The following is a 27,521-nucleotide window of genomic DNA, read 5'->3' as shown; positions in this document are numbered from 1 at the left end:
TTGGCCATGTCTAGTTTGGCCAGTGATGCAAATTTACAAGACAAGGGGTTGGAAAGAGAGGGATGGGGGCCACGTACCAAGCATTTTTGCTAAATGATGCTCCTTCTTATATAGACACACACAGAGTGCACACCTTTTATATCCTAGACTTTTCTTGTCTGACGGTCCCTTTGAGAGGTGTTGGCTGCTGCCTGCCTTCGCTGCATCGTTTTTTAGGTAAGGCCCGTACAGCAGTTGGTTAAGTGGCACCATTGGCTTGCGTTGGTTCATCCTCGCCCTCCTTGCAGCAAAGTCATCTTTCTCGAGGTCAGGCAGCAGGCATGCAGCTTCGTCTTCCGACTCAGAGTCTTTGCCATGTTGGTGGGCCAGGAAAGGGTTTTCTTTCCGAAGGATTATATCACGAATAGCTTCTTTCTCTTCACTCAATTGCTTTTGACTGATAGAGCAAAATCAAATGGAACTCCCCGTGTGATCAGATCAAAAAAAAAGTTTAAATCCCCATCTCCAGGCTTTGCTGTTATTGAAAAGTTCTCTCAATGCTGTTAGTTCAAAGGGCAGCACCTTTCATTTTAGTTGCAGCACGATTAGAATAGGCTTCCCCTTGAATTCAGCCAGATACAAACAACACTGAGAAGTCATGTAATTTGCAGGGCTCAACGAGCATCCTTAACAGCAAGATCCTAAATGGCTCAGAAAGTGACAATCCAAAATCTTTCTGTGAAACAGTGGGGAAAGTAGGGGGCTCCTCACCGCCACCTTCATCACCACATTTGTGATACACACAGTAAGGTACCACCCAGTTTGGTTTTAGCTGACAGAGCAAAAGAAGGAGCCCAAGATATGACTCTGGAGGAAAACACATGCATGAAGCCTTGTGCTCCAAAACAGGACATGTGCTCAGTACAAAGCCTAAGGACGATCTTTCTGCAGCACACTGAGCTGAACGGAGACATATGGAACAGTTTAAAGGCCTCAGAGGATGACATACAAGCTGATCAAGCCCTGCGTTCTCCCATCAACACCTGCTTCCTCTCCCCCACTCCCTAGGCTCTCCATCTTGCCGGGTCTGCTTCCTTTCTATTGGTAGAGGTGCAGGACAGCATGGTAAAGGCACTCTGCCAAATTATTGCTACAGATGATTTTCATTTTCAAAGGATTCTCGAAGGCCCCTTAAAAACAGAAGCTTTAAATTGCTAAAGGTAATCTGATGGTAACGTGTCAAGCAGTAAGCTTTAGGACTTTTCTTATTTTTTTTCTTTCCATCCTGGGATGGTGCGCAAGACAGCAGTTGTGCTTATGTGGCCTTCAAAGAATTTCCCATTCTTCCATTTAAAAGACCAGTTTCATTTTGAAGTCCCAATATGGGTTGGAATGTTTAATCCCCCATCACTGATTGTATTTCTCAGTTCATAAAAGACGACAAACAAATAAAAATAATTTGATTTCTACAAAAGCATACCTATTTGCATGAGCTTTTGGAGAGATGATTAAACGTTCTTGAGCTAAGGACATAGCAGACAAGCAAATCAAAATAATTTGATTTCTAAAAAAAAAAGTGTACCTATTTTGTCGGGGTGATTTAAAGATTGTGAAAAGTCAATTTAAAGTTCCTGAACTGAGGTCATAACTTAGTGGCAGAGAACCTGCCTACCATGCACAAACGCAAGCTTAATCAGTCGTACTGCAGTCCCATGGACCCACCAAAATGTGCTTAAGGTAAGGCAAGATGGCTCAGTGGGTGAAGAAGCCTGTAGCCCACAGTGACAGCCATGTGGTGGAAGGAGAAAACTGACTCCCACAAATTGTCCTCTGACCTTTACATGCACACTATAGCACACTTGTACACACACACACACACACACACACATATACATATATGGAAACACAAGCTAAATACATGGTCTAAAAAATGTAAAGATTAAATTTTTCTTTATCAAAAGCCAAACTCATGTCAAGAATGAAGAGAGGAGGAATTGACCTGGCTGAGGACAGAGACAGCAATCAGTCTACTCTGGTTGACCAGTTAGTCCACTGGCTACTACTTTGTGTCATATTGTACCAAAGGAGGTCATTGCTTTAGTGACAACAGATTTCCTGTGTGAGTTTTGGAAAATAAAAATATGCTTGGTCATATTCATAACCCCTCCCCACTATTAGCCATTGCTCCCATTGATTTAAAAATCTCAAGATTTTAAAACAAATGTGTGCACGGTGTTTTACTCAACACACACATTATCGAAAGCATCAAATCCTGCCCTTAGTTGCACACTCAACTCTCAGTCTTCTGCCTAGTCTCTCCCTAAACTGTGTTCACTTTCCTCCCTGAATTTTTTTAGTTGACATGTCTGGCAAAGATCAACTTGGATTAGTCAACTATGGCCATGAAGAATGGTTGGAAGAAGACATCAGATCACTGAACTACTTCAGAGTCATTACAAAAAAAAAAAAAAAAACACAAAAAAAAAAAAAAAAAAAAAAAAAAAAAAAAAAAAAAAAAAACCAAAAAAAAAAAAAAAAAAAAAAACAAAAAAAAAAAAAAAAAAAAACAAACAAAAAAACCAAAAAAAACCTCGATTATAATGATGCTGGCCAGTGGATAATGAACATAAGCTATGTATTAGAATTCCTCCTAATAGTAATTCTAGCACTAAAGTTGCATAGCCTATGGTCTGTATACACTCATTGTCATTTTATCAAGTAGAAAAACTAGGCTAATAAATTTGCACAAGGTCAAAGAGCTCTTGCATAGATTCGAATACAAATCAAGGCAGGCTGGTTCCAGGGACTCTGCTCCATGACAATGAATAGAACATTGTGCTACTGACTGGGCCAACAACAATTCCAGGAACAGCTTTGAAAGCAGAGTGTCTTACCAAAAAAAAAAAGGCATCATCATTACCGTGAGATAGGAGAAAGGGAAGTAATTTGGTAACTAAATAAAGGGATTCTGTGAGTCGTGCTTAGAATAGAGTTGTAAATTGCATTGCACAACAACATTCAGAAGACCGATGATAGCAGAATGCTAATTAATCATACCTCACAATTTAGGTCGACATTTTTAATTATCTTACAAAGCCCTTTCAGTAGGAAGCACACACCTCACATATTCTTGCACCTCAGTGTGGCGCCAGTCATCTGTATGAACCAAGTCTAAGACTAAAACTCTTTCTACTTCTCGACCAGGAGGCCCCGGCTTCATCTCTGAAAGAATTAGTTAAAATAAAAAGTATGCATGTATGCAAATGGCCCTGCCAATTTACAATGCCAATTTGAACAGCTTGAATCTGGTACCTTATGCATCTTGCAAGCCCAGCTGGGCTGCAAATTCCCCAAGTGTTTCTTTTTAGGCTAACTGCCCAGTGTGGCAGGACTCATTTCAAGTGATCTCAATTTAGATATGTGTGCTTCAAAGAAGAGACTGAATAAAGTTTCTCTATCAATGGCCACTTCATGATATTCCCGTCTCTGGAATATCTTTACTCCAACCGGAACACTGTTACTATGAGTAATTCTTATTCATTGTATGAATTCTTTAAATTGAGAGCTTTGTGGCCATCTCAGAGAGATGAAAAATGATGTAAATTATTGGCTGGCATCACTGACCATGAAATAAAAATGCATTGAAGGCAGATATGTAGAAGAATAGTCACAAGTATATACTTACCAAAAAGATTTCAATGACTTCTATTCTGTATTATTTATTCCTTAAAAACAGCCTATTGGTAAACTCTGGCATATTTTTATTTTTTGCAATAACCACAAATCTGAGCAGCTAATACGTAGACTGGTGACCACGAGAACTCTACAAACCAGGAAATATGATGTCCATTTTGCATAGAATAGTAAGGTACTTAGTTCAAGTTTTATGAACTTAGCTAAATGACTTTAAGTCCACATGAGCAGCCAAGCCCGGCTGTGCAGATCTGTATCTACTGGTAGGTTTGTCAATTACGGGGTGGACATTGTTTACTAGAAGGACTATAACCCATATGCAATTTGAAATGCAGAACCCTAGTGGCACCTGAGGGGACAGGTCTGCAATCTCAGCTACTTGGGATGCTGAGTCAGGGAGATCTCAAGTTCAAGACCTGCTTGGACTACAGTGAGGCAGAGCCCAGCTTATAGCCTGGCAACCCTGCCAGCCTCATGTTTAAAAAAAAGGAAGGAAAAAAGGAATGCTATCATGACAGGAGAGATTAAGGGCCCAGTGCATGGGATAGGGCAGGAAAAAAATGTTTGTCTCTGAGTGTCTAAGGTTTATTTATATATTTCAAAGCATATGAGATAATGGTTAAAACTAAGGAAGGGGGTGGGGAGCTGGGGAGCCAGCTTGTAGATGAACCCTTGCTGCACGAGCGAGAGGACCTGGCTTTAAATCTGCAGCACCCACTTAAGGAGAGTGGCTATTCGCTTGCCTTTAAGAGGGAGCTTCCCTGACTTCAGTGCTGGAGTAAGGGGCAGAGATAAGGGCACCACTGGGACTTTCTGGCCAGCAGCCTAGCTCCAGATTCAACCAGAAACTGTGCTCTAAGGAACAAGCTGGAGAATGACAGAGCCATGCACACAATGCCCTCCTCTGGGCTCTGTATGCTCAAGAACAGAAACACGCATATAACACACACACACACACACACACACACACACACACACACACACACACACACACACACTATAAATAAACTAAGGAAGAGCTGGCATTCCCTTTTACCCTCTTTTACTTGGCAGTGAACAGCCAGCTTGGCTTGGCAGTGAGTTTGTTCTATTCAAAGAAACTGGGCTCTCCAGAAAGGCCTGTTCGTTCTCTTGGGAATGTCATGGGCAACAGCAGAAACCTCCCTGTTACCCTGTCTCCAGGCATGGCAGACACATCCAGAGTCACAAAGGTCATGCTTGTGTCTGGTCCCTAGACTGGGAGATCTGTGCAGAAAGAAGCAGGGAGCCGGCATCTGGTAGAGAGGGATGTAGAAGAGAGTGTGTCTGGCACTGGGCTACATCTGCTCTTCCTCTGAAGATTTCTAAAATGTCGATTGTTCCCTGGAGAGCTGTCCCCTCTGTCATTAATTACGGCGTGGTTGAGAACATCCACAGACTAGCAGAACTAGTGAGTGATGAAACACATGCTAATAATTAGGAAAGGAGCACAGTCACGTGAAACCTATAATTCAGTAAAAAATTGACTTCTCCAATGGGAAACGCCAAATAAGAGAACTCAAATCTCCATGGTGTTTTAATTTAAGGGGAAGTGAATCTTGGTTCTTATTTTACCCTCTAAAAAAGGAATCTGGCTTCTTTTGCAGAATCTTATGGGGGAGGGTTAATTAAGTTAACATGGTCATAAAATAAAATAGAAGAAAAAGCAGTTTATATAATTTTTTAACTTCTATGGAAAACTCTAATAAATATCAACTGCCACACATTTATTGAGAAGTCCTATGTTCTGCTCCTCGATGCTTAGACACCTCCTGGTTTATATTTCCACAAGCAGTGTGGATCCTCTAGGCTTCTAACATCGTTGGAAGTGGAATGACTGTACCTGTGTGCATAGTGGCTTAAAAGTAACACAACGAGGTGTGTGAGGACTCTTGAGAAGCAGACAGAAAAGTGGCCTGGCTACAAAGGCTGGCTCCCACCCTTTAATGTGTTGGTCCATTTCTTGTACAGCACTTCCTGGACAAAGTCTTTCCCAACTGAGAAACAGCCTCAAAAATTATCTTTAGCTTCTGGCTGGGTCCAAAACTGTGATGACCAGAATCCATCTGGATGTCAAAACAAGAGACTTGGGGTCAAATGCCTTGAGAGACATTGGCATAGGTTCAGTGATTTATATGTTCATTTCCCACACACGGAGGGTCTTGGGTTTTTGTTTGTTTGGTTGGTTGGTTGGTTTTTTTTGTTTGTTTGGTTTCTGGTTTTTTTCCCCATGATTTGCATTTCATTCCAGTTAAGCAAATTTCAGCCACATTAAAAACAGGACCCTAAGTGTGGATAAACTTAGGGTGACTCTCAAGTCTACTGTGCCTTGGAAAAAGTTAAGTGAGAAAATGCAGACGTGCTGGGTTGGGGGCATGTGCATGTGGCATGTGCATGTGTATGTGGCATGTTCATGTGCATGTAGCATGTTCATGTGCATGTGTATGTGATATGTGTATGTGGTATGTGTATGCAGCATGTGTATGTGGCATGTACATGTGCATGTAGCATGTTCATGTGCATGTGTATGTGATATGTGTATGCGGTATGTATATGTGGCAGGTGCATGTGACATGTGTATATGGCATCTGGCATGTGCATGTGGCATGTTCATGTGCATGTGGCATGTGCTATGTGTATGTGGCATGGTGGTCATGCCTTTAGGAGTGAACTAGAAACTGAAAACCTGTCTAGCAAATGAACTCATGGTGACCAGAACAGATATATGGTGCTGCTGTTGGGGCTGTCTCTAGGAATATGGCTGCCTCAACATGAATTTAAATAGTGTGAGAAAGTTTGAGGCATGTTGACTTTAACAGGTCTGCACACTTCTGCTTCATAGTTAACTTGGATGACAGAGATAAAAAAGTTAAATCAGATAACAGCAAACATGTAGGAAGCAAAAAAATGACTACCTAAATATAATATCCCCACCAGAACCACATTTTAAACCATGACGAAATGTCTATATATTGAATAAGAATCATTATCAAAAAATTCAATGTTTTACTGTAAAATACGCTTTGCAGTTACCGAGTGGCGCAGGCCACTTACTGAACTCCCAGCCTGTACACAACTTTGTCTTAGCATCTCTTTGCTCACCCTCCCAAGGATTCACAGATAGGATAAAAACAAAGGTATGTGCATCAAAGATGTGCAGATTTGATTGTTCATGGTCTTATCTGTATAACTCAGTAATATCTTCTCTGTGTTCTAAACTTGAAGAGGGGAGACAGACAAGTTGGAAATATGGTCCGTGGTGATGGGATGCTATTCATTTCCGTATTTAGCTTCTAGCTTGGTCTCTGGGATAAGTAGATGCTTGAAGGATACAGGGAAAGCACATGTCCAACACAGTCAAAGAATATGTGAATACTCAGAAGATATGGTATGATATTATTCTTCATTATTTCAGAGAATTATTTATAACACAAGTAGGATTTTTACACCAGAATTTCTAGTGTTTAGGGTAGGTAGCTTAAATATTTGGGTAGGGATGAGAAGAAATAGATTCTTTTTTAAACCAATAAAAGTTTCCCTACAATTAGATATATAAAAGCCAACCCTGGAAATTCCAACTAAGAACTAGTCCATGGAGATAACCACGGAGGGAGCATGTAGTGAAACACACGTGTGGGATCAGATGCGGTGCTATGGACAAAGTACCTGAATCTGGCTGCCATGTCAGCTCTGACCAGCTCTATAGGTTGCTTCCTATCGTTGCTATGGTTTGAAGGTAAACTCTCCCCAGAATCTCCACTGGCTCACGTATTTGTTGATTTGATCTCTAGATGGTGACCCTGCTTGAGAGATTCTAGAACCTTTGGGGCAAGGGATACGATTGGCCAAGGTGAGTCACCGGGAACAAGTTGAGGTCTGTAGCTTGGCCTTATGGGTCCCATTCATTACAATAAAACCGGCTGCTTCATGCACCTGTCAATAAGACCAAACCCCTCCCACCTCCACACTTTCCCTGACATCATGGACTAAAATCCCCCGAGACCATGAACAAAAATAAATCATGCTTCCCTTCAGTAGCTTAGGTCAGATATTTTCTCACAGCACCAAGAAAAATAATTAATACAATCACCCATCCTTTTTTTCTTACTCTGAAAACACGAGTGTGTTCCTAACCTTTAAAATGAAAAGGAAGAAATGGGTGTGGAATGAATTCCAAGTGTCAAATCGCTCTGAGCATCCATTCGGTAGGTGAGCGTTGCCTGCAAGGTTATTTGTGGGGCTCACTGTGCTTCTTACATAAAAAAGAAACAAGCTTTTCGGAACTCTCCACAAGACAGTAGACCCATAGAATTCTGTAGCTCTGGCTGCTAAAACACTTCATCCCACCCACCTCATGAAGTCAGTCGCGCTGTATGCTAATGCCTTTAAGCTGCAATGAAGAGAGGTCACTGTACCAGTCTTAGCTTTTGAAAACACACCGACAAGTTCGGTCCTTACTACTCCTTAAGAGAAGGCAGACCCATGGGTTTTTGTAAGTCAGTTGTTCTCTCTGAATAGATCGTCCTTCCTCTATTTCCAGATGTTGAACCTATTCTAATGATGGGCCATGGGGTAATGAGCCATTTAGGAGTGGGATGAACGTTAACAAGACACAAGCAGTAGGAAAATAGAATGTTATTGCTAGGTGAATCCTGCAGCCCACACAACTGACTGAAGGGATGGGGTCTAAGGAAGCAGAGAGGAGCTCCTGCTTTATCTCCATTTAATGTAGGCAAGGACTTAGCAGAGACATGCCCCAAAGGCAGAGTATCTATTTCTATTTGTCCAGAGCAGAGGCGACTGATGGGATGGACACGTAGGAACTGGGGTAACAGGATGAGAAGTCCAATTTGCTAGCCAGAATCCAAACCTGCGGGCATGCAGAAGGCCGGCCAGCCCAGCCCTCAGCTGGCAGAGCTAACCTGGCAAAGCGCTGTGCTGCAGGCATGACCTTGATCCCAGCTTGCTCCAGCCTTCTGCGTTTTTGCCTTTCCACAGCTTCTCTGTCTTCAGGAATAGCAGCTGGCACTGCAGCAGCATCCTCAGGGGACTGCGCCTCACCATTGCTGGGAGGAGCTTCTAACCCACACTCAGGCTTCCCGTCAGGGTCCATCTGGCTGCTGGGGTCATCTTCAGTGGGAGACCCTGTTTCACTCCCTTCCTCCTCTATGGTTTCAGGGTAACTAGTGAGTCGGACAACACGGTTTACCAAGCTAACAGGCAGGTCAGGAAACGGACTAGACATCGCTTCTAAGGCATTTTGATAGCACTTTTAACTTAGAAAAATAGTCACAGCACAGGATAGGATGCTGCTAAGGTGAGGTGAACTTAGTGTAGTTAATCCCTACAATGCATTTCTCCTCCATACTGAACAAGGGCTCTTGAAAACTCGATATTGAAAGCAAAAAACCCTTTCTACTGTAAAAGGTAAAATTCATTAGTTTTGATCAACACATACAAATTTTAAGAAGCATTTCCTTAGTGGGGAAAACCATAGATAATAATAATGAAATATTAAGTCCTTATAAAGACAGGACCTGTTTCTTAGTATCTTACTATTGGGCCCCTAGACCCCAAATACAGCATCCAGCATGTAATAGACACTCAATAAATACTTGCAGAATAAATATGTACATTAATAAAGACATTAAGGGAATAGTTTCCTTCTCTAAAAACAAAATACCCTACATCTTGTATTTATTGTGACACTTGTCTACACTTGAGTCTTCAAGCTTTCTCCATGTGTCTCTTATCTGAGCTGGTTCTATAGAAAAGCATTAAGAATATTTTTGTATAATCTTTGTACACCCACTATAACAGGATCAGAAATCGGGCAGACTCCACAGTAGGCCATGTGACGTGTTTTCCACATTCTGTCAACAGAACTGGCCTCAGAGCAGCAGCTCCTCAGCAAAGGATTTGTTGGATATCTACTGCGCACCACGTGAGATTCTAGGGACCTTCATGAAATCAACATTTTATGACAAGCTCTCTGGGATGCATTGGCCACTTTCATCCCTTCATAAGGTACATCAAGGAACAGAAACCTCACTCCTACCTGAAGGGCCTTTCCCCGCCCAGGGGGGAGGTGGCCGTACTCCAGCTCTTCCTGTATTCCTCCCGCTCCGCCTTCTTCTTTCTCAGAGGGGCTGGGACATAGGCTGTCTGGTTGCTTTTGTTCGGGAGGTACTGGTTAAAAGGCACTGCTGATTTCGGCTCACCATGAGAAGTCCGTCGTGCGGACATATCATCTTTCTTCACATCTGGCAACTTCCGGTGGGGCAAGTCTGATTCAGAATCACTTCCTCTTCCTGGAAAACAGAGGATGAATACTGATCAAGTGTGTGGGGCTAGCAGAAACATCCAACAGCATTTCTATAGACTCTCGTGTGTTCTGGAATTCAAACCTTGAGTTAGTAACTTGGAAAACAGTCTAAATTAGCCTCCTCTGGATAAAGGCCTCAAATTTCAGTGAGGAAAACAAAAAACAAACAAACAAACAAAAAACAAAAAACTCAAACAAACAAACAAAACAAAACAAAAAACAAAAAAACTACAAGCATGCCTTTTTTTTTTTTCAAAATAGAGGTAAGCTTAAGTGTGCCAGAAATTACTGTAAGTGACACATCTGTGTAGAATTGTTTGCCTGACAAACTTTGAGCTTTGGCACTCAAAAGAAAATCTCACCAGTTCCCCAGTGAGGATTTTACTGATCTCCAGCCAGAGTCCTCTGCACTAGACATTCTGACAAGTGTGTGTTAGAAATTATTTGTCTGTGTGTATCTTCACCCCATCCAGAACACGGTGAAGGTGTAAATTATAATCTAGTAGCAGAGACAGATGAGAATGGCAGAACTTAGAAAAGTGACCAGTTGGACGTCACTAAGGGTTGGTCTTCCAAGAAGTTACATCTTCTACGTGGAGTTTTCTTGGTTCCTGATCTGGGACCATCTTTGTCCTGCTGTCCATTCCAACTCATGATCATGCCCCCTCCCACCCCAGCATAGTTTTCCCTCCCTTTGTTTTGAAAACAAGAGACTTCTAAAGCATGCCAGTGTATTCAATGGCATCTCAAGCTCGGTTACAGGAAATGGTTTGGCTGAAAGAGTCTGTTTGCTTGTTTGTTTTCTGTAAAGGAATTCGGCTCTGCCAACATCAGCCTTGCCCCTAGATAACAGCCCCAATAATGCCAACATATTTTTTTTTGCCCGAGTCTCATGTTGTTAGATTTCTAAGGTCTGTTAGAATGAAGCTATCGTTAAGGCAAACATGATTGTATAAGTAACTGCTATTTTAATGATGCTTGAACTCTTAATCAATGAATGCAAGAATGAAATCATGACTCTGCTGGTAACAAAGACATTTACGCTTAAGAAGAAAGCCAAGACCTGGAACAAGGCAGAGGGAGTAGTGTGCCAGGTTTTAGGTCAGATCCACTTCATTTCCAGCCCTGCTATTTATTTGTCTTTAACCTGACTACTAAAGCCTCCATTTTCCAATCTGTAAAACGAGGGCAATGATGTCATCTGCTTTACGGGACTACTGGAAGGGTTGATTCCACCTATGATTCTTGGTCCAGTATCTGGCACCTAGTGTTTAACACATGCTGCCTAATATTTAGGTTGTAACAGTTCCGGGTCCATCAGACATGAGCTGTGGCTTCCTAAGTTTGTCTCTAACACACTTGACTGTCCTCTTCTGTGAGATTGGAGTGAAACGACTTACCCTGGAGATCAGATGCTACAATGATGACTAAAAGTCTATGACTTTAAAGTATTGGCTGTGAACAAGTTGCTCATTGTACGTGGAATATTCAGAATATGAATTATTCATGGCACTTGCTTACAGCCTCTCTCCTGAAATTTTGGCCATTTCCTGACTTGTTAGTGTCTGATTCATTACTTAGCTCCCTTCCCACAACAAGCCTTAACAAGTGTACCTATCAGTGTCAAAATAAAATGTTGCCTTTAAACAAATATGCCACCTTGCCTTGCCAAGCATGTGGATTTGTTTCTCTGCTTGATAGTAGCCTCTCTTTATAAAGATAGAAATAGGCTCAGAGGGGCCAGGAGGGCCCTCCCCTGCCCATGGCTGATTATTGTTGGCTCAGGGAAACTAGAATCTGCTCTCTAGACACCCCAAAATTCTGTCCTGTCAGCACATAACACTGAGGAAAAAATGTCTTCTTAAAATTACCTGACTAGAGGTTCTAGCTGGCGCCTGAACCTCGCTGATCCCGGTCCACAGCTCCCTGCTCCCAAACCCCATGGGAGAGAGAGCTCATCACCCAGAAGTATGGGCAATCCTGAGATTGCAGGGCAGGAGAGACCACCACTTCTGCCCACCTTTGCCCACATCCCTGGCCCAAGAGGAAACTGTATAGGGCCTCTGGGAACCGGAAGATAGGGGCACTCAAGCTGCGCCCTGATCTGAAGGGACCCAGTGAAACAGATCCCTGAACCCAAATCCTATGGGAGGGAGGGAGAGCTAGACCTTCAGAGGGGCAGACACGCCTGGGAAGCCAGAGGAGACTACTCTATGCCCACATTTATGACTCTAGAGGAAAACGCCTAGCGCCATCTGGGCCCCCTGTGCACAGGGACCCCGAATAAGGAGGGGCAGGCCCTTCTGGTTGCTGCCCTCATGGAGAGCTGAAACCAAGCCCTGAGGAGTGACTTCAGGCCTGAGACCAGAGGTAAGACCAACTTTTCTGCTCCAAGTGACCTGCCTGGTGGACTCAGGACACACACCCACAAGAACAGCTGAAAGCCAGTAGACAGGAACAACTACAGGCCTGAAAGCAGAACACTCTGTTCTGATAACTGGCTGAAAGAAAACAGGAAAATAGGTCTACAGCACTCCTGACATACAGGCCTATAGGATGGTCAAGCCACTGCTAGAAATAGCAGAACAAGGTAACACCAGAGACAACCTGATGGCAAGAGGCAAGCGCAGGAACCCAAGCAACAGAAACAAAGACTACATCGCATCATCAGAGCCCAATTCTCCCACCAAAGCAAACACTGAATATCCAAACACACCAGAAAGCAAGATCTAGATTTAAAATCACATTTGATCATGACGATGGAGGACTTTAAGAAAGACATAAAGAACTCCTTCAGAGAAATGCAGGAAAACACAAGTAAACAAGTAGAAGCCCTTAGAGAGGAAACACAAAAATCCCTGAAAGAATTATAGGAAAACACAGTCAAACAGTTGAAGGAATTAAAAATAGAAATAGAAAGCACAAAGGGAGACAACCCTGGATATAGAAAACCAAAGGAAGAGACAAGGAGCTGTAGATACAAGCATCACCAACAGAATACAAGAGATAGAAGAGAGAATCTCAGGAGCAGAAGATTCCATAGAAATCATTGACACAACTGTCAAAGATAATGTAAAACGTAAAAAACTACTGGTCCAAAACATACAGGAAATCCAGGACTTAATGAGAAGATCAAACCTAAGGATAATAGGTATAGAAGAGAGTGAAGACCCCCAGCTCAAAGGACCAGTAAATATCTTCAACAAAACCATAGAAGAAAACTTCCCTAACCTAAAAAAAGAGATACCCATAGGCATACAAGAAGCCTATAGAACTCCAAATAGATTGGACCAGAAAAGAAACTCCTCCCGTCACACATTAGTCAAAACACCAAATGCACAAAACAAAGAAAGAATATTAAAAACAGTAAGGGAAAAAGGTCAAGTAACATATAAAGGCAGACCTATCAGAATTACAGCAGACTTCTCACCAGAGACTATGAAAGCCAGAAGATCCTGGACAGAAGTCATGTAGACCCTAAGAGAACACAAATGCCAGCAAAACTCTCAATTAACATAGATGGAGAAACCAAGATATTCAATGACAAAACCAAATTTACACAATATCTTTCTACAAATCCAGCCCTACAAAGGATAATAAATGGTAAAGTCCAACATAAGGAGGCAAGCTACACCCTAGAAAAAGACAGAAACTAATCGTTTTGCAACAAAACAAAGAGAAGACAAGCATACAAACAAAATCTCACCTCCAAATAAGAATATAAAAGGAAACAACATTCACTATTCCTTAATATCTCTCAACATCAATGGATTCAACTCCCCAATAAAAAGACACAGACTAACAAACTGGATACGTAAGGAGGACCCAGCATTTTGCTGCCTACAGGAAACACACTTCATAGACAAAGACAGATACTACCTCAGAGTAAAGGCTAGAAAACAACTTTCCAAGCAAATGGTCCTAAGAAGCAAGCTGGAGTAGCTATTCTAACATCGAATAAAATCGATTTTCAACCAAAAGTCACCAAAAATATAAGGAAGGTCACTTCATATTCATCAAAGGAAAAATCCACCAAGATGAACTCTCAATCCTAAATATCTATGCTCCAAATACAAGGGCACCTACATAAAAGAAACCTTACTAAAGCTCAAAGCACACATTGCACCTCACACAGTAATAGTAGGAGATTTCAACACCCTACTCTCATCAATGGACAGATCATGAAAACAGAAATTAAACAGAGACATAGACAGACTAACAGAAGTCAGGAACCAAATGGACTTAACAGATATTTGTAGAATATTCTATCCTAAAACAAAAGGATATGCCTTCTTCTCACCACCTCATGGTACTTTCTCCAAAATTGACCATATAATCGGGCAAAAAACAGGCCTCAACAGATACAGAAAGATAGAAATAATCCCATGCGTCCTATCAGACCACCGCAGGCTAAAGCTGGTCTTCAATAACAATAAGGGAAGAACGCCCACATATACATGGAAGTTGAACAATGTGCTACTCAATGATAACCGGGTCAAGGAAGAAATAAAGAAAGAAATTAAAGACTTCTTAGAATTTAATGAAAATGAAGGTACAACATACCCAAACTTATGGGACACAATGAAAGCTGTGCTAAGAGGAAAACTCATAGCTCTGAGTGCCTGCAGAAAGAAACAGGAGAGAGCATGTATCAACAGCTTGGCGGCATACCTAAAAGCTCTAGAACAAAAAGAAGCAAATACACCCAGGAGGAGTAGAAAGCGGGAAATAATCAAACTCAGAGCTGAAATGAACCAAGTAGAAACAAAAAGGACTATACAAAGAATCAACAGAAAAAAGCTGGTTCTTTAAGAAAATCAACAAGATAGATAAACCCTTAGCCAGACTAACCAGAGGACACAGAGTGTGTTCAAATTAACAAAATCAGAAATGAAAAGGGAGACATAACAACAGAATCAGAGGAAATTCAAAAAATCATCAGATCCTACTACAAAAGCCTATATTCAACAAAATTTGAAAATCTAGAGGAAATGGACAATTTCCTAGACAGATTCCAGGTACCAATGTTAAATCAGGAACAGATAAACCATTTCAACAACCCCATAATTCCTAAAGAAATAGAAGCAATCATTAAAAGTCTCCCAACCAAAAAGAGTCCAGGTCCAGATGGGTTCAGTGCAGAATTCTATCAGACCTTCATAGAAGACCTCATACCAATACTATCCAAACTATTCCACAAAATTGAAACAGATGGAGCACTATCAAATTCCTTCCATGAAGCTACAATTACTCTTATACCTAAACCACACAAAGACCCAACAAAGAAGGAGAACTTCAGACCAATTTCCCTTATGAATATTGACGCAAAAAACTCAATAAAATTCTTGCAAACCGAATCCAAGAACACATCAAAACAATCATCCATCATGATTAAGTAAGTTTCATCCCAGGTATGCAGGGATGGTTTAATATACGGAAAACCATCAATGTAATCCACTATATAAACAAACTGAAAGATAAAAACCATATGATCATTTCATTAGATGCTGAGAAAGCATTTGACAAAATTCAACACCCCTTCATGATAAAAGTCCTGGAAAGAACAGGAATTCAAGGCCCATACCTAAACATAGTAAAAGCCATATACAGCAAACCAGTTGCTAACATTAAACTAAATGAACAACAAGGCCAAGCAACCAGAGCTTCCAGGGACTAAGCCACTACACAAAGACTATACATGGACTGACCCTGGGCTCCAACCTCATAGGTAGCAATGAATATCCTAGTAAGAGCACCAGTGGAAGGGGAAGCCCTTGGTACTGCCAAGGTTGAACCCCCAGTGAACATGATTCTTGGGAGGAGGGTGGTAATGGGGAGATTGGGAGGGGAACATTCATATAGAATGGGAGGGGGAGGGGTTAGGGGAATGTTGGCATGGAAACCGGGAAAGAGAATAACATTTGAAATGTAAATAAAAAAACCCAATTTAATAAAGATGGAAAAAACACTAATCTATTTCAATACATTAAAAAAAAAGATACCATGCTGTACCTTTACAGGTTGTTATGAATGTTTTTAAGGGATGGATGTGTACCAGGCTTTGTATGCTTAGGTGGGCAATTATATCTTATCAATTGGAAAAAAAGAGTCCTGACTAGGGGAATACTACCCTGTGCTGATAGAAGAACGAAGGCAGTTAAGTTCTCCGTATACCTTGACAACTTAGTGATGGTTAGATTACCCTGGATTCTTCAGCTCTAAAAACCTATAGAACTCAAGCCATATTTCCGTGTAATATCTAAAATATTATGAAACATATTATTAAAACACACTACTTGTAAGTACAGCTCTTTCCTCTACTGAGTTACTCTCCGAATGGTCTCAATGGACATTTTAAGGGGTGTTCACTTGCCAGTGTCCCAGGGCAGAATGGCTTAGCTGTGTGTGAGGTGGGCTGCTTCATAGACTCACAGCCAAGACCACTTTTCAGTCCCACCACTCCGTGGCCCTGGGAGTTTAAAGTCCCTGTACACTAGGCTCCCATGGCCTACCAGAGATAGCACTTGCTTGACCCTCGAGTGTTGTGAGGACCTCTCTCAGAAAGGCTGGCACCGTGTGCCTGCCTGCATACTGTCAGGCTAGGCTTGCGAAAGCCTTTGATTTCACTTGATTTGGTGGGCATGGAAATTTACTAGGGTTGGCTTCTCTCTGAATGTTCAAAGTTAGAAAAACATAACAGAGCCCAGGGCACGTCATTATTTTATCAAAGTCTTACTCATCTTTTCCATGTGGCTACAAGCGATTTAAAGCCATTCTACTTCCCTACGTCCTTCCCTGCGTCCTCTTCTTTCCACCTATTTGCCAAGTACTCCCAAGTCACAAACACCTTTGAATTTTCTTCTAGCACTTTACTTTTGCTTTTTCTTTATTTCCATTTTGGAAGACATCTTTTCAATAAAACATAGGGATACTTGAATCATATTTACGATGTTACTAACTTTCAGTGTACATGAATGCAAGGTTGCGTTTCCTTTTCACTGGAGTTCTGTGGGGGCTGTGGAGGCTGCTAGTAGAGGTTGAAGGATGCCCCGAGTACCTGGCTGCAATATAAAGTGGCCGAAGCAAGCCTGTTGCTCACAGACTTCCTACCAGGAGACTGCACCCACCTCCCAGAATCGTGACTCTTCTGAATATGGTTTATCTTCTTTGAATTGGTCAATGGGTACCCACTCATAATGGCAAAGTCGAAGCCCTCCAGACGGACCCAATATAAAGGCAAAGAATGCTATGTGAAAGCTGCCCCATGTTGGTTGTGAGTCTTGGGACAAAAAAATTTCAAGACACACTTTAAAAAAAAAAAAGTCTTCCAAATGTGGAACCACTCATTAGAACTAACGTTCTTACTGATTAGCGTTATTTTAAAGGAATATACAGAAAAGCTTTATAGAATTGATGTGTATTTGGCAAAAATTACACTGAATTTTTAGAGGAAGATTAAGAAATGTGGTGGTGGTTTTGCTTTTAAAGCTTTGGTAGGTCTTGATGAGCCTTAAGCTATCCGACTGGTGACACGTGTGGAAGATGCTGTAGTCCACATCGTCTGCCTGACAGAGAAAGCATTTGCCAGTCGGCTCTGGTTCATCAGCCTGAATGGCTGCAACCAAACTGTGCTTTGGGATGTTCTAGTTGGTATCACTAACCGCCACCTCAAATCCTTTCAAGACGCGATGTAAACTCTGAACGCCTCAAAGCTAGTGACAGACTAAGGCATCTATAGAACCAGTTATGGAAAAAAAAAAAGGTGGTAAAGTCCTATCTTTAAAGTTGAAGCAAGCAATATGGGCGAAAGGGTTTGGTTGAGATGGGTTTTGTAAAAGCAAAGCCATGCTTGGGTCCTATTGCAGCATAATTACATCCCAAACTTGGTATTTTAACTTCCAGGGCTTGTGGGTGGTACTTAGGATGTCAAATAAAATTTCAGAAATAGTTTTCAAGCAGCTCACAATGTACCATGGAATTCTTTAGGAGTCACACGCTATGTGGCCCTGAGGCTAATCTGCTGAAAAGTGTACGTTCTGAGCAAACACATTTGCTCAGGGACTCTAGAATACAGCTTCTATGGCACAAAGTAGCCTGGGTGAACTAAGAGCACCCGTTTGGATCCACACTTTCTTGAGGCTAAACTATGAGACCTTCAGTGGTTTTTGTCAATTGGAAATATCGGAACAAAGACTTAAACTCCTGAAGGCACGCCTATAACACCAGTCAGATGTGCTAAGCATTGAAGTGATTGATAAAACAGGTGTCTCCCACACTGAGCAAGGATGAATTAAGATGGGATTAGATGCCTACGCTGAACATTAAATGAGATACAGGGTGCTAGACATCAAACTTAGAACCTGGATCTGTGAAATACTCAAGTATGGCAGTGACTTCAATGGCTGACGGGCTGGGACATAGCTCAGTGGTACACCACTCACCTAGAACTTGCAAGGCCCGAGGATCAATCCCTAGTACTTCATAAAAACAAACAAACAAACAACAACAAAAAACTACTACAAGAATCTTATGTCAGAAAGCAACATTGGCCACAAAAGATAACCTTGATCTCAGACAGTAGAAGAATGTCCAAAAATACTATCACAGAGACATACGCAAAAATAGAAATAACAACATCACAAAATACCCCACCAGCCTTGCTGTCTTTCTACAAGTCTATACAGGCAGGAACAAGCCACCTGCCTCCTGAAAAGTCAAAGGTACAAGAGAGTCCCTCTAACAGTCACTGAACTCATAGCAGCCTACAGGACCACACATTTCTGTAGAGAAAACATTGGTCATTCCATACAAGTTTCACAAGGTTTACATAAAAAACAAATCCAGACTCGGGGGCCAATAGGCAGTCTGGGTGTACATTATGCATTCGTGGGTATTTGCACTAACCTAGACCACCAGTCAGATGTGCTAAGCATCGAATTGATCAATAAGACAGGTGCCAATCAAGAAGGGCACAGCCCCAGGCCCTAGAGATTTCTTAAGGACATAAAGCACACGTCTAGTTCCCTGGGGAGCAGTACCATTTTTTGCTTACACACTGTGTTCCTCACTAAACATTTCCCTTCCTTGTATCCCCAGTATATAAACTTCAGCACACTTTATGAGCTAATGGTTTGCACAGCATCTTGATTCAGTGAGACCCAGGGAAGAATGATGTAACACATTTTCCAGCAGAAGATATGCTCACTTAGGCAGTGTTCAAATGAGCTCCTGGCAAAGCCAATCAAAATTCTGAAAGCCATGAAAAACAACAGAGCCCCCCCCCCAACCAGTTTATAGAATCGCCAGGCTCCAGCCAGGTGGAAATGGAGTTTGCCTTTCCAAGCACCCAGCTCTCCACCCTTGACCCTGAAACTCCTGTTAATGATTCATTTCAAGATGTTCGGTGTCTGAAGATCAAACCTTACCATCACTGCTTCCCCTGAGAACTACATCTGGCGAAGGTGTCTGCCTGGAGCGGGAGCCAAAAGAATCCAGGCTGTCAAAGGAGTCATCCCGGCCGTGGCGAGGAGGAGAGAGGGAGTCGCTGCGTTCAGAGTCCCAGCAGTCGATGTAGCCACTGTCTCGGATGCTGCGCTTGGGGCTTTCAATGTCATCAGTCTCCTGTCCCAAAATAAAACGAAAGAATTTCAGATATGACTGCAACATACATATATATATCCTAACTGGCTTCCAGTGGTCTGGGAAGATACTTGCATGGACAATCTGTGTGGCAAAGTCGTAGCAGTTAGCATAAGAGACTAATGATCATCAACAGTGATTATTCAATTCCTCAACATTTTTTTCTGATCCGTCCTTTCAATTAGAATAGCATGCACAACTTGGAAAAAAAATCCCCAAGTAACTCACATCTCATAGCTTTTTATTTTTAAGTAGATAAATACAGAGAATCACAAAGTTTGGATTCACAAGAATGCAACGATCATTGACAAAAAGATAAAAACTTTGACCTGTCTTTCAGGATCCATAACCGCATGTCTGTGGGACAGAGGAGTCCCTAGTTCAGTGCCACTGCCCCGGGTTATGGTCTCTGGCAAACACGGGCAGAATGAAAGCTGTAAAATCGCGGAGCAGCATGCTTCTACCTCCTGCTACCTTGGAGGGAAATTCCTGCTCTGAAAGCGAGCTGTCTTTCTGAGGCAAAAGTTAAAAAAAAAAAAAAAAAAAGGCAATGAAAAATATGCAAAATGCTTTTCCTGATGCCACAGAAGAATCCAGGCAGGCTCTCTCCCCGCCAGCTCCTGGCGTTGGGGGAGCTGCAGGCACTTGTGGCTGACCCACATGTTCAGAGTGGGGAGAACAATGGCTGTCTTTGACAGCCTGTGATTATAAATTCTTTCCAGCACAAGAGGCACAGACTAAAACACTGAAACTCCAGCAGAAGAAAGGTCAGTCAAAGCCATCCTCACCCTCGTATTATAATGAAAGCCTTGTTCCCGCCAGTGCCTTCACGTTCATTACAATAGAGCGGGCTGAAGAAAACAAAAATAACTCCAGTCACTCAAAGATAACCCTCCGCTTGATATCCCCGAGACGCTCGCTAGAAATCAAGACTGGGGATTACACAGCAGAGGAGTATACCCTCACGGACAAAGACTGGAATGCTGCCCCGTGGATTTCCCCCGGGATGCACATGGAGGTCCCCTCTGCATTCCCGATGGAAAGAAGAAAAAAAAAATCAATGTTCTCCATGTTTGCAGTTTGTGAAGCTGGTCTATTCTGTCTGAGGTGGCCCTGGGAGACGGTGTCCTTGCAGGAAGTATCTTTGCTGGCTGCTTCTGGCAATTACAGAGGTGGTGTGTGTGTGTGTGTGGGGGGGGGTATCTTTTGATCCATCTCAAATCTCAGGGAAATGGGCATGGGGTCTAGAATGACTGCAATTCACAAGGCACACTCAGGTTTACCACCAGGAGGAAAGAGTGGGCAGGGCTGGGAGGAACACCAACCCTGCAGCCCCCAACTGATTAATGCCCCCCAACTATAGGTGCTTAAGTGCCTGGGTGAGTCCAGCAACAGATGCTCTAAAGCAATGTTTCTCAGTCCTCCTGGTGCTTCAACCCTTTAATACAGCACCTCATGTTGAAGAGACACCCCCACCATAATATTATGTCATTGCTTCTTTATAACTGTAATGTTGCTACTGTAATGAGTCATAATGTAAATATCTGATGCCCAGGATATCTGATATGTGACCCCTGTGAAAGGATCATTCAGCCTCCAAAAGGGTCACGACCCCTAAGTTGAGAGCTGCTGCGCTAGGAAGGCAGAAATGCCGGTTATGGAAATTAAGGTTGTTTACTTACAGGTCAAAAGTTAACCAGATTCTGGAACAAAACCCAGAACCGAGAAGTTAAAAACGAACTCATGACTCACTGAAAAATATAGACCTGAATTAGACAGAAACTCGAATTTAGCTTCTTAGGGAACAGAAGTTATTATTGTTAAATTACTCATCTACCAAATGGCTGAAAATACGAAGTTAATTTTTATTGAACGCTTACTATATATCTGGGTAATGATTTTGCATATCATGTTAACAGCATCCCTATTTTATAGGGAAAAAAAAAAAGAACCAGGGAGTCACTTTAACTGAAGTCACACAGTAAATGGTAAATACATAAAAATAAAACCTGAAACTGTTCATCTCTGGGACTGACAAGATGGCTCAGGACTGGATGCTGCCAGCCTCCTTGCATGGTCCATGCTGCCAATCTGGGTTATTATGCCTCTGAGTTAACGCTGCTTCTGACAGAATCACTGAAGTAGAAACATCACAGAGTGATGCAGGTTAGGGTCATGGTTAAAAGCTCAGCTTCAGAAGCCATAATGATTAGGTTTAAATCTTGCCAGCTGTGTGGCATTAGGCTGCTCATGACACCTCATGGGTCTTCATCTATAAAATGGGACTTAGCAGTGACAGCCATCCAACAGGGTTTCTGGGACAATTAAACATGAAATATATGGAAAGTATTCAGAACAGGGCATGATGTATGATAATGGTTTAAAATATATCAGCAATGCTGTTAACTACTAGTTCTTCAACGAGCCATGCACATTTTAACATAGAAAGTATACAGTATTTATAAAGACACCGCCCTCCATACACTGGTTTGCTCTTTCTCTGTCTAGATGCCTCACAAAGACAGACACTCAGGGTAGGGCTAATGCTTACGGTTGGAATTGACATGCTTTCGGCCTGCTTGGTGCAGCATGGCAAAACTGAAATTTCAAGAAAATAAATCAGAAAGGCTTCCCTTGACGCCCTGGTCTTCCCCACATCTCAAGTGATGGAGGAGCATCTTGGAACCTCAGCAGCTTTCTCCCTGATGCTCATGGGGAGGAAAAATAGAAAGTTCACCATGTTCATGACTATGTAGTGAGCCAAGATTGAATCCTCAGTGGGGGAAAAATGGCATGGATAGTTGGAAGAGTAGAAAGCAGATCATGGTGGCCATCACTCACCAAGATGGCCTCCCAGGACCCCTACAGGTAAAACAATAGGCTGACTTGTTAGCCTAAAATAAAAACATGGTGGCTATCGCCTGGACTAGAAGTTTTACTGATTTCAATTAAGTCACCATGCTTTGCCTTGCCTTGCCTTGCCTTGCCTTGCCTTGCCCTTCTTCTTCCCCTTCCCCTTCCCTTCCTTCCTCCCCCCTTTCTTTTTTTGAGTGCTATACAGTGAGGCGTTGGAGAAGGGTAGAAATTATAAACCAACAAACATCCTTCATGGGCTCTAACCGAATTGTCTGCCTTTATCTTGGAGCCCTGTTGCTCCCATCTTCCATGGAGCTCTCAAGGGTCAGTAGGATAGACTGACAGGAATGCAATGTAGTGTAGTAAGTGCTCATGCCTCTGTGAAAGGGTGTCCCTACAGGAATGAGCAGCTGCTAGCCTCCAAGAGCTCTAGGCTTCTTTCACTAATCCCCCTTCCTCTTAGTCCCTCTGTGATCACTCATGTGAGGCAGTAAGAGCCTGCGGATGACTGATGGTATCTAAGACACTCCAGATGCCTTCTCTGGACAGCTCAGCAGTTTCCCCCTTGCTGTGTGATTTACGGGGTGGCTGAGCACTGCTCCAACATGTCTGAGGTTTAGCTCCCCCAGCGTGATAGCCCAATCCTCACTCATCACACTGGTTGTGGAAGCAATTCATTCTACTGATATTGCCCAAGTACCTTCTAGGTAGTATTCTAGCCCTGGGGACATAGCACCATAAAAATAAATCAACAGACACCCCATGTGTAGGAACCTGTGTTCTGATAGGGAAGACCAGAGATAAACAGAAAAAGGTTACTTACAATAAGTTACTTGCTAAGAAGGTTTCTTAGATACCGAGTTGAGGGATGAGTATGCTGGTGGCTATTTTGTACATTTATTTCTCTTGCATTTGTTTGCCAGTCATCCCACCCCACCTTATCCCTTTCTTCTATTGGTGCTCTCACCTCTAGGGACAGGAATGGGGTGGGCACTCCATGCGACCCCAGGTCACAATGACTGGTGTAGGAACAGGACAGCCATTCCTTCGAATTATACCTGTGGGACTGGAGGAAATGCTTCCCTAGCTTTCACAGAAGCAATTAGGAGCATCTTCCCTGTAGGTGCACTTGGCCACATCCCTTTATGAGGGTTGACTGGCTTGCAGGAAGGAGAAGGAATCCCAGGAGAAATGAGGAACGATGAGCAAAGGGCATGGAGAAGTAACCTGCATTGTTCACAACCCTGAAGACTAAATGCCCGCTTCCATGGCACGGTTCTTGTAGCAAATCCCTTTATTTATCTTGGACACCCTTCCTTCCACAGGTCTTCCCTGATATACTGAAGCTTGGTGTCACACTACTGAGTGTGCAAGACTCTTTGTTAAGGGCTCTCTATATGTTAAGTGTACAAGAAATACCCTATAGTGCCTGGTTTTGTGCACATTTTCCACTAGAAAAAAAGTGAATATCAAAATTTTCTAATTGGTTCCCTTTAAGAAAGACACAGATTTAATTTCAAATTTATTCATCTATGTACAGAGGAACCCACTAAATCTGTCTACTTCTCGTCTAGTAAGATTTTAAAAATAAATAAAGCCTTTCGTTTCCTAGTCTTGAGTCACAGATGGATATGAATATGTGACCTACATCAAAATAATGAGACGTGAGCTGGAAGCTGTAATCGCCCATTCTCTGCTGCTATAACAGAATGCCACAGACAAGGTGCATTTAAGAGAATTTACTTATCGAAGTTCTGACGTCTGGTAAATCCAATATCAAGGTGCTGGCATAAGGGTCTCTATAACATGGCAGAAGCCAGTCGCTACCTAGAGAATGCATGCACACTGGAGAGGTTGCCTTGGTAATAGGGTTGGGATAGAAACCCCTGCTCTGAGGACAAGAGCATCAATCCATTTGTGAGAGAGTACTCCCTGTGGCCAAATAGCACATCTCCTGTCACCGCCATAGCAGTTAAGGTCCAGTGTGAGTTTTATAGGCGACAATCAAAGCACAGCGGGATGCAGCAGTGTGGAATTTTCAAAAGGTGTGCTCAAAGGATAGGCCCTTCCCGTTCCTCCTTCCTCTTGTCTTGAATGGCACATGTCATCTAGAAAAGTCTGAGCAGTTAGCTTGAGGCCGCAGGGAGAAGGCGTGGGTTGAGGATAGTGATGCGGGGGATAGATACAAAGGCCTGGGCTTTCTGGCATCACCCAGGAGGAGAGCTCCCGCACCAGCTCTGGATTGCTTGCTTTGCTCACACCTAAATCTCACTCATATGAGAAGAAATAAAACACCCCTCTCTGCTTTTATTTTAAAGGTTTTTTTTTGCAGTTTGCCATCGAACTCAATCATAAGTGAGACCATGATAGAACACCGACCATACATAAAATACTGCCAGCATTTGGAGAGCCCAGAGTCTGCCAGGCCATCTTTTCTCAAACAGGGCTATGACATAGGAGGACCACGGGTGGCCCCAGGTGGGAAGAGCCATACGTTGCCCAGCAGAGCTAACCACTGAACCATATCCTGTAATGTTGTCTACACTCACTCAAAAGAGAAGCAGCTGTCAACCCCAGGCAACTGAAGGCATCGTCTCAGTAGGACGGGACCCTAGCAGAGCAGACTAGGTTCTTTCCCGGTCTATCAGCAGAGCTGTGAGATCTAAATACGGTTTCAACAGATGACCCATCTAGTATTACCCTAGTGCACGTCAACATAGAAGCAACTATTTAACATCCCCAACTCCAGGTCAGAAATGACCCTCTGAATAGTTAGACAAAAGAAAGCTTACAGGGCATTAGAGAACTCAGGAAAAGATACAGCATGTTGTGCTTCCTCTATGGATATATTTGTTTTATATGCCAACATAAATGCATTTTTTTCCCAGTGGAAGGGATCAGACCCAGGGCCTAATGCATCCCAGGCAAGTGCTCTACCCTGAGCTATATTTCCAGCCTTGCTTTGTCCATTAATAGATTCATCAGGCAGACTGGCTTTGGGCAAATACAAAGACTATTAGCTTTAAGACCGTGGTCCTCAACCTGTCTACTGCTGCAAGTCTCATGTTGTGGTGACTTCCAATCACAAAATGATTTCCAGTGCTACGTCATGGCTATAACTTTGTTATTGTTAGGAACCATAATGTAAATATCTGATATGCAACTTCTTACACTCACAGCTTGAGAACCACTGTTTTAAGGAAAAGTGAGCAATTTATTAGAAAGTTGAAACAAATTCTTGCTTTCAAAATTAAAAGTCATAACGTTCTGAATATCCTGAAAATATTTATTCCATCTCTCCCTCCCCCTCCATCTCTCTCTGTTATTTGAGCATATGCATGTGGAGGTTTGGGGACAACTTGTGGGAGTCAGTTCTCTCTTTCCACACTGTGGGTCTCAGGGATGGTACCTCAGGTCACAAGGTTTGGTGGCAGCACCTTAAGTCACTGAGCCACCTTGATGGCCCTCTGAATATCTTTCAATGAGTCTTGTTAGTGGACTCATTCTGTGTAGTAGAAAAGCAAGTAATAACCGGCCTCGATTATCTGTGCTCTAAAATGGCCTTGGCCAAAATATACGGATGAGCCTTCCAGCTGCTCACCGGGGACTCTCCCATGCAATACTATGAACTGATACTTTGTATGGGTTAATTGTACTGCTGAGCCTTTAAAAGACAAGTCCATACAAAGCATCCCACTGTTTCTTTAACAAATTCTTACCTTCCACCAATCTTTTCCACAAGCAAACAAACCAAGTTTTTAATGATATGCAATCAAATACTTGGTCAAATAAACACATCAAACTTCAAAACCAGTTTTCGAGTGTCCGGATGACTCAGATACAATGGTCATCAGTCACACACAGTAGGAGTACTTCTGACATCTCAGATCCTGTCTAGAGTGGGAGCTCAGGCAAGGACATGGCTGGCATCACCTTATCCACACCTAACAGGCAAACATGGCAACCTTTGGCTGAAAGAGCAGAGCAACTGTTTTTGTATGACATCACATTGTTTAATTCAAGCATCACTTCCTGAAGTGCACAGCCTCTGAGCTCCGTGCTGTGCCAAGCCATACACCCACACAATGAACTCTCTCTTGAAATTACAGCAGGAGCCGGCTCAGGTCTTCCATTCACCAAAGAATGTGAGATCCAGACCTTAAAGTGCTGAGACAGTCAGGGGGCAAAGATGGTATGGGATGAGACAAATGGCTCTTTTCTTGAGCACATATGTTGGGTGAATACAGTTCCCCAACACACCACCATAATCATTATCATCTTATTAAAGACTTTAAATAGTTTATGTGTATGAGTGTTTTCTCTGTATATATGCCCACAATGGCCCATAATCATCGTCATCTTATTAAAGACTTTAAAAATAGTCTATGTGTATGAGTGTTTTTTTCTGTATATAAGCCCACAATGGTCAGGAGAGGGCATCATATCCCTCAGGACTAGAGTTACTGATGGCAGGTGCTAGGAATCGAACTCGGATTCTCTGGAAGAAAATCAGTGTTCTTCCCCAGTGAGCCACATCTCCAACTGCAGAACAGCAACAATTTTAAAAACGTGTTGCCTTCCCACTTTGTCCAGCACTCAGGGGATGAGGAAGGAAAGCCAAGTTACCTTTCGCATCTGAGCCAACAATCCTTCGAACTCCTTCAGGTTCAGTGTGGTTCCACTGTAGGATGTGCAGCTATTTGCAGCTTTCCCCAGCCAGTAAATGGTCACCAACACCTGTGGAACAAAAGGATGCACAGGAGTGAGAAGATCTGTCCTGAAGAATGGTTTTCAACATGAGGCTCAGTGTCGCCCCAGGAACTGCAAAGCAGGAAAGAACAACTCGGCAGCCCTGACTTGAGAAAACCAGAGCTGAATCCCTTCATTTGAGAGCATGGTAATGAGAACCCAATGCTGTCTCGGTTGACCCAGACACACGATTCAGTGAAATAAGTCTCCAGCTCTAAGAAAAAAAAGGAGGTTGTGAGAAAGTGATCTCTGAGTGAGCAAG

General features: G+C 42.6%; 1 protein-coding gene across 3 annotated transcripts in view; it reads right to left on the bottom strand.

The window, feature by feature from the left end:
* The window catches only part of Limch1 (LIM and calponin homology domains 1), a 309,300-nt gene that overhangs the window by 63,436 nt on the left and 218,343 nt on the right, over nt 1-27,521 (bottom strand). For 2 of the 3 annotated variants that reach the window (XM_032915969.1, XM_032915970.1), the window contains exons 6-8: nt 27,137-27,247; nt 19,441-19,636; nt 9,749-10,001 (exon numbers count right to left, since the gene is read on the bottom strand). In XM_032915969.1, coding sequence (XP_032771860.1) covers nt 9,749-10,001; nt 19,441-19,636; nt 27,137-27,247 — 560 coding nt within the window. Of the gene's footprint in view, nt 1-9,748; nt 10,002-19,440; nt 19,637-19,983; nt 20,170-27,136; nt 27,248-27,521 lie in introns of those variants that run through there. The other variant, XM_032915971.1, reaches the window with a different exon arrangement.

The sequence above is a fragment of the Rattus rattus genome, chromosome 11 (genome assembly GCF_011064425.1).
Source record: "Rattus rattus isolate New Zealand chromosome 11, Rrattus_CSIRO_v1, whole genome shotgun sequence".
NCBI classification, from domain to species: domain Eukaryota; kingdom Metazoa; phylum Chordata; class Mammalia; order Rodentia; family Muridae; genus Rattus; species Rattus rattus.
Note: the sequence above shows the minus strand (reverse complement) of the source record. Positions and strands in the feature narration are given on the sequence as shown.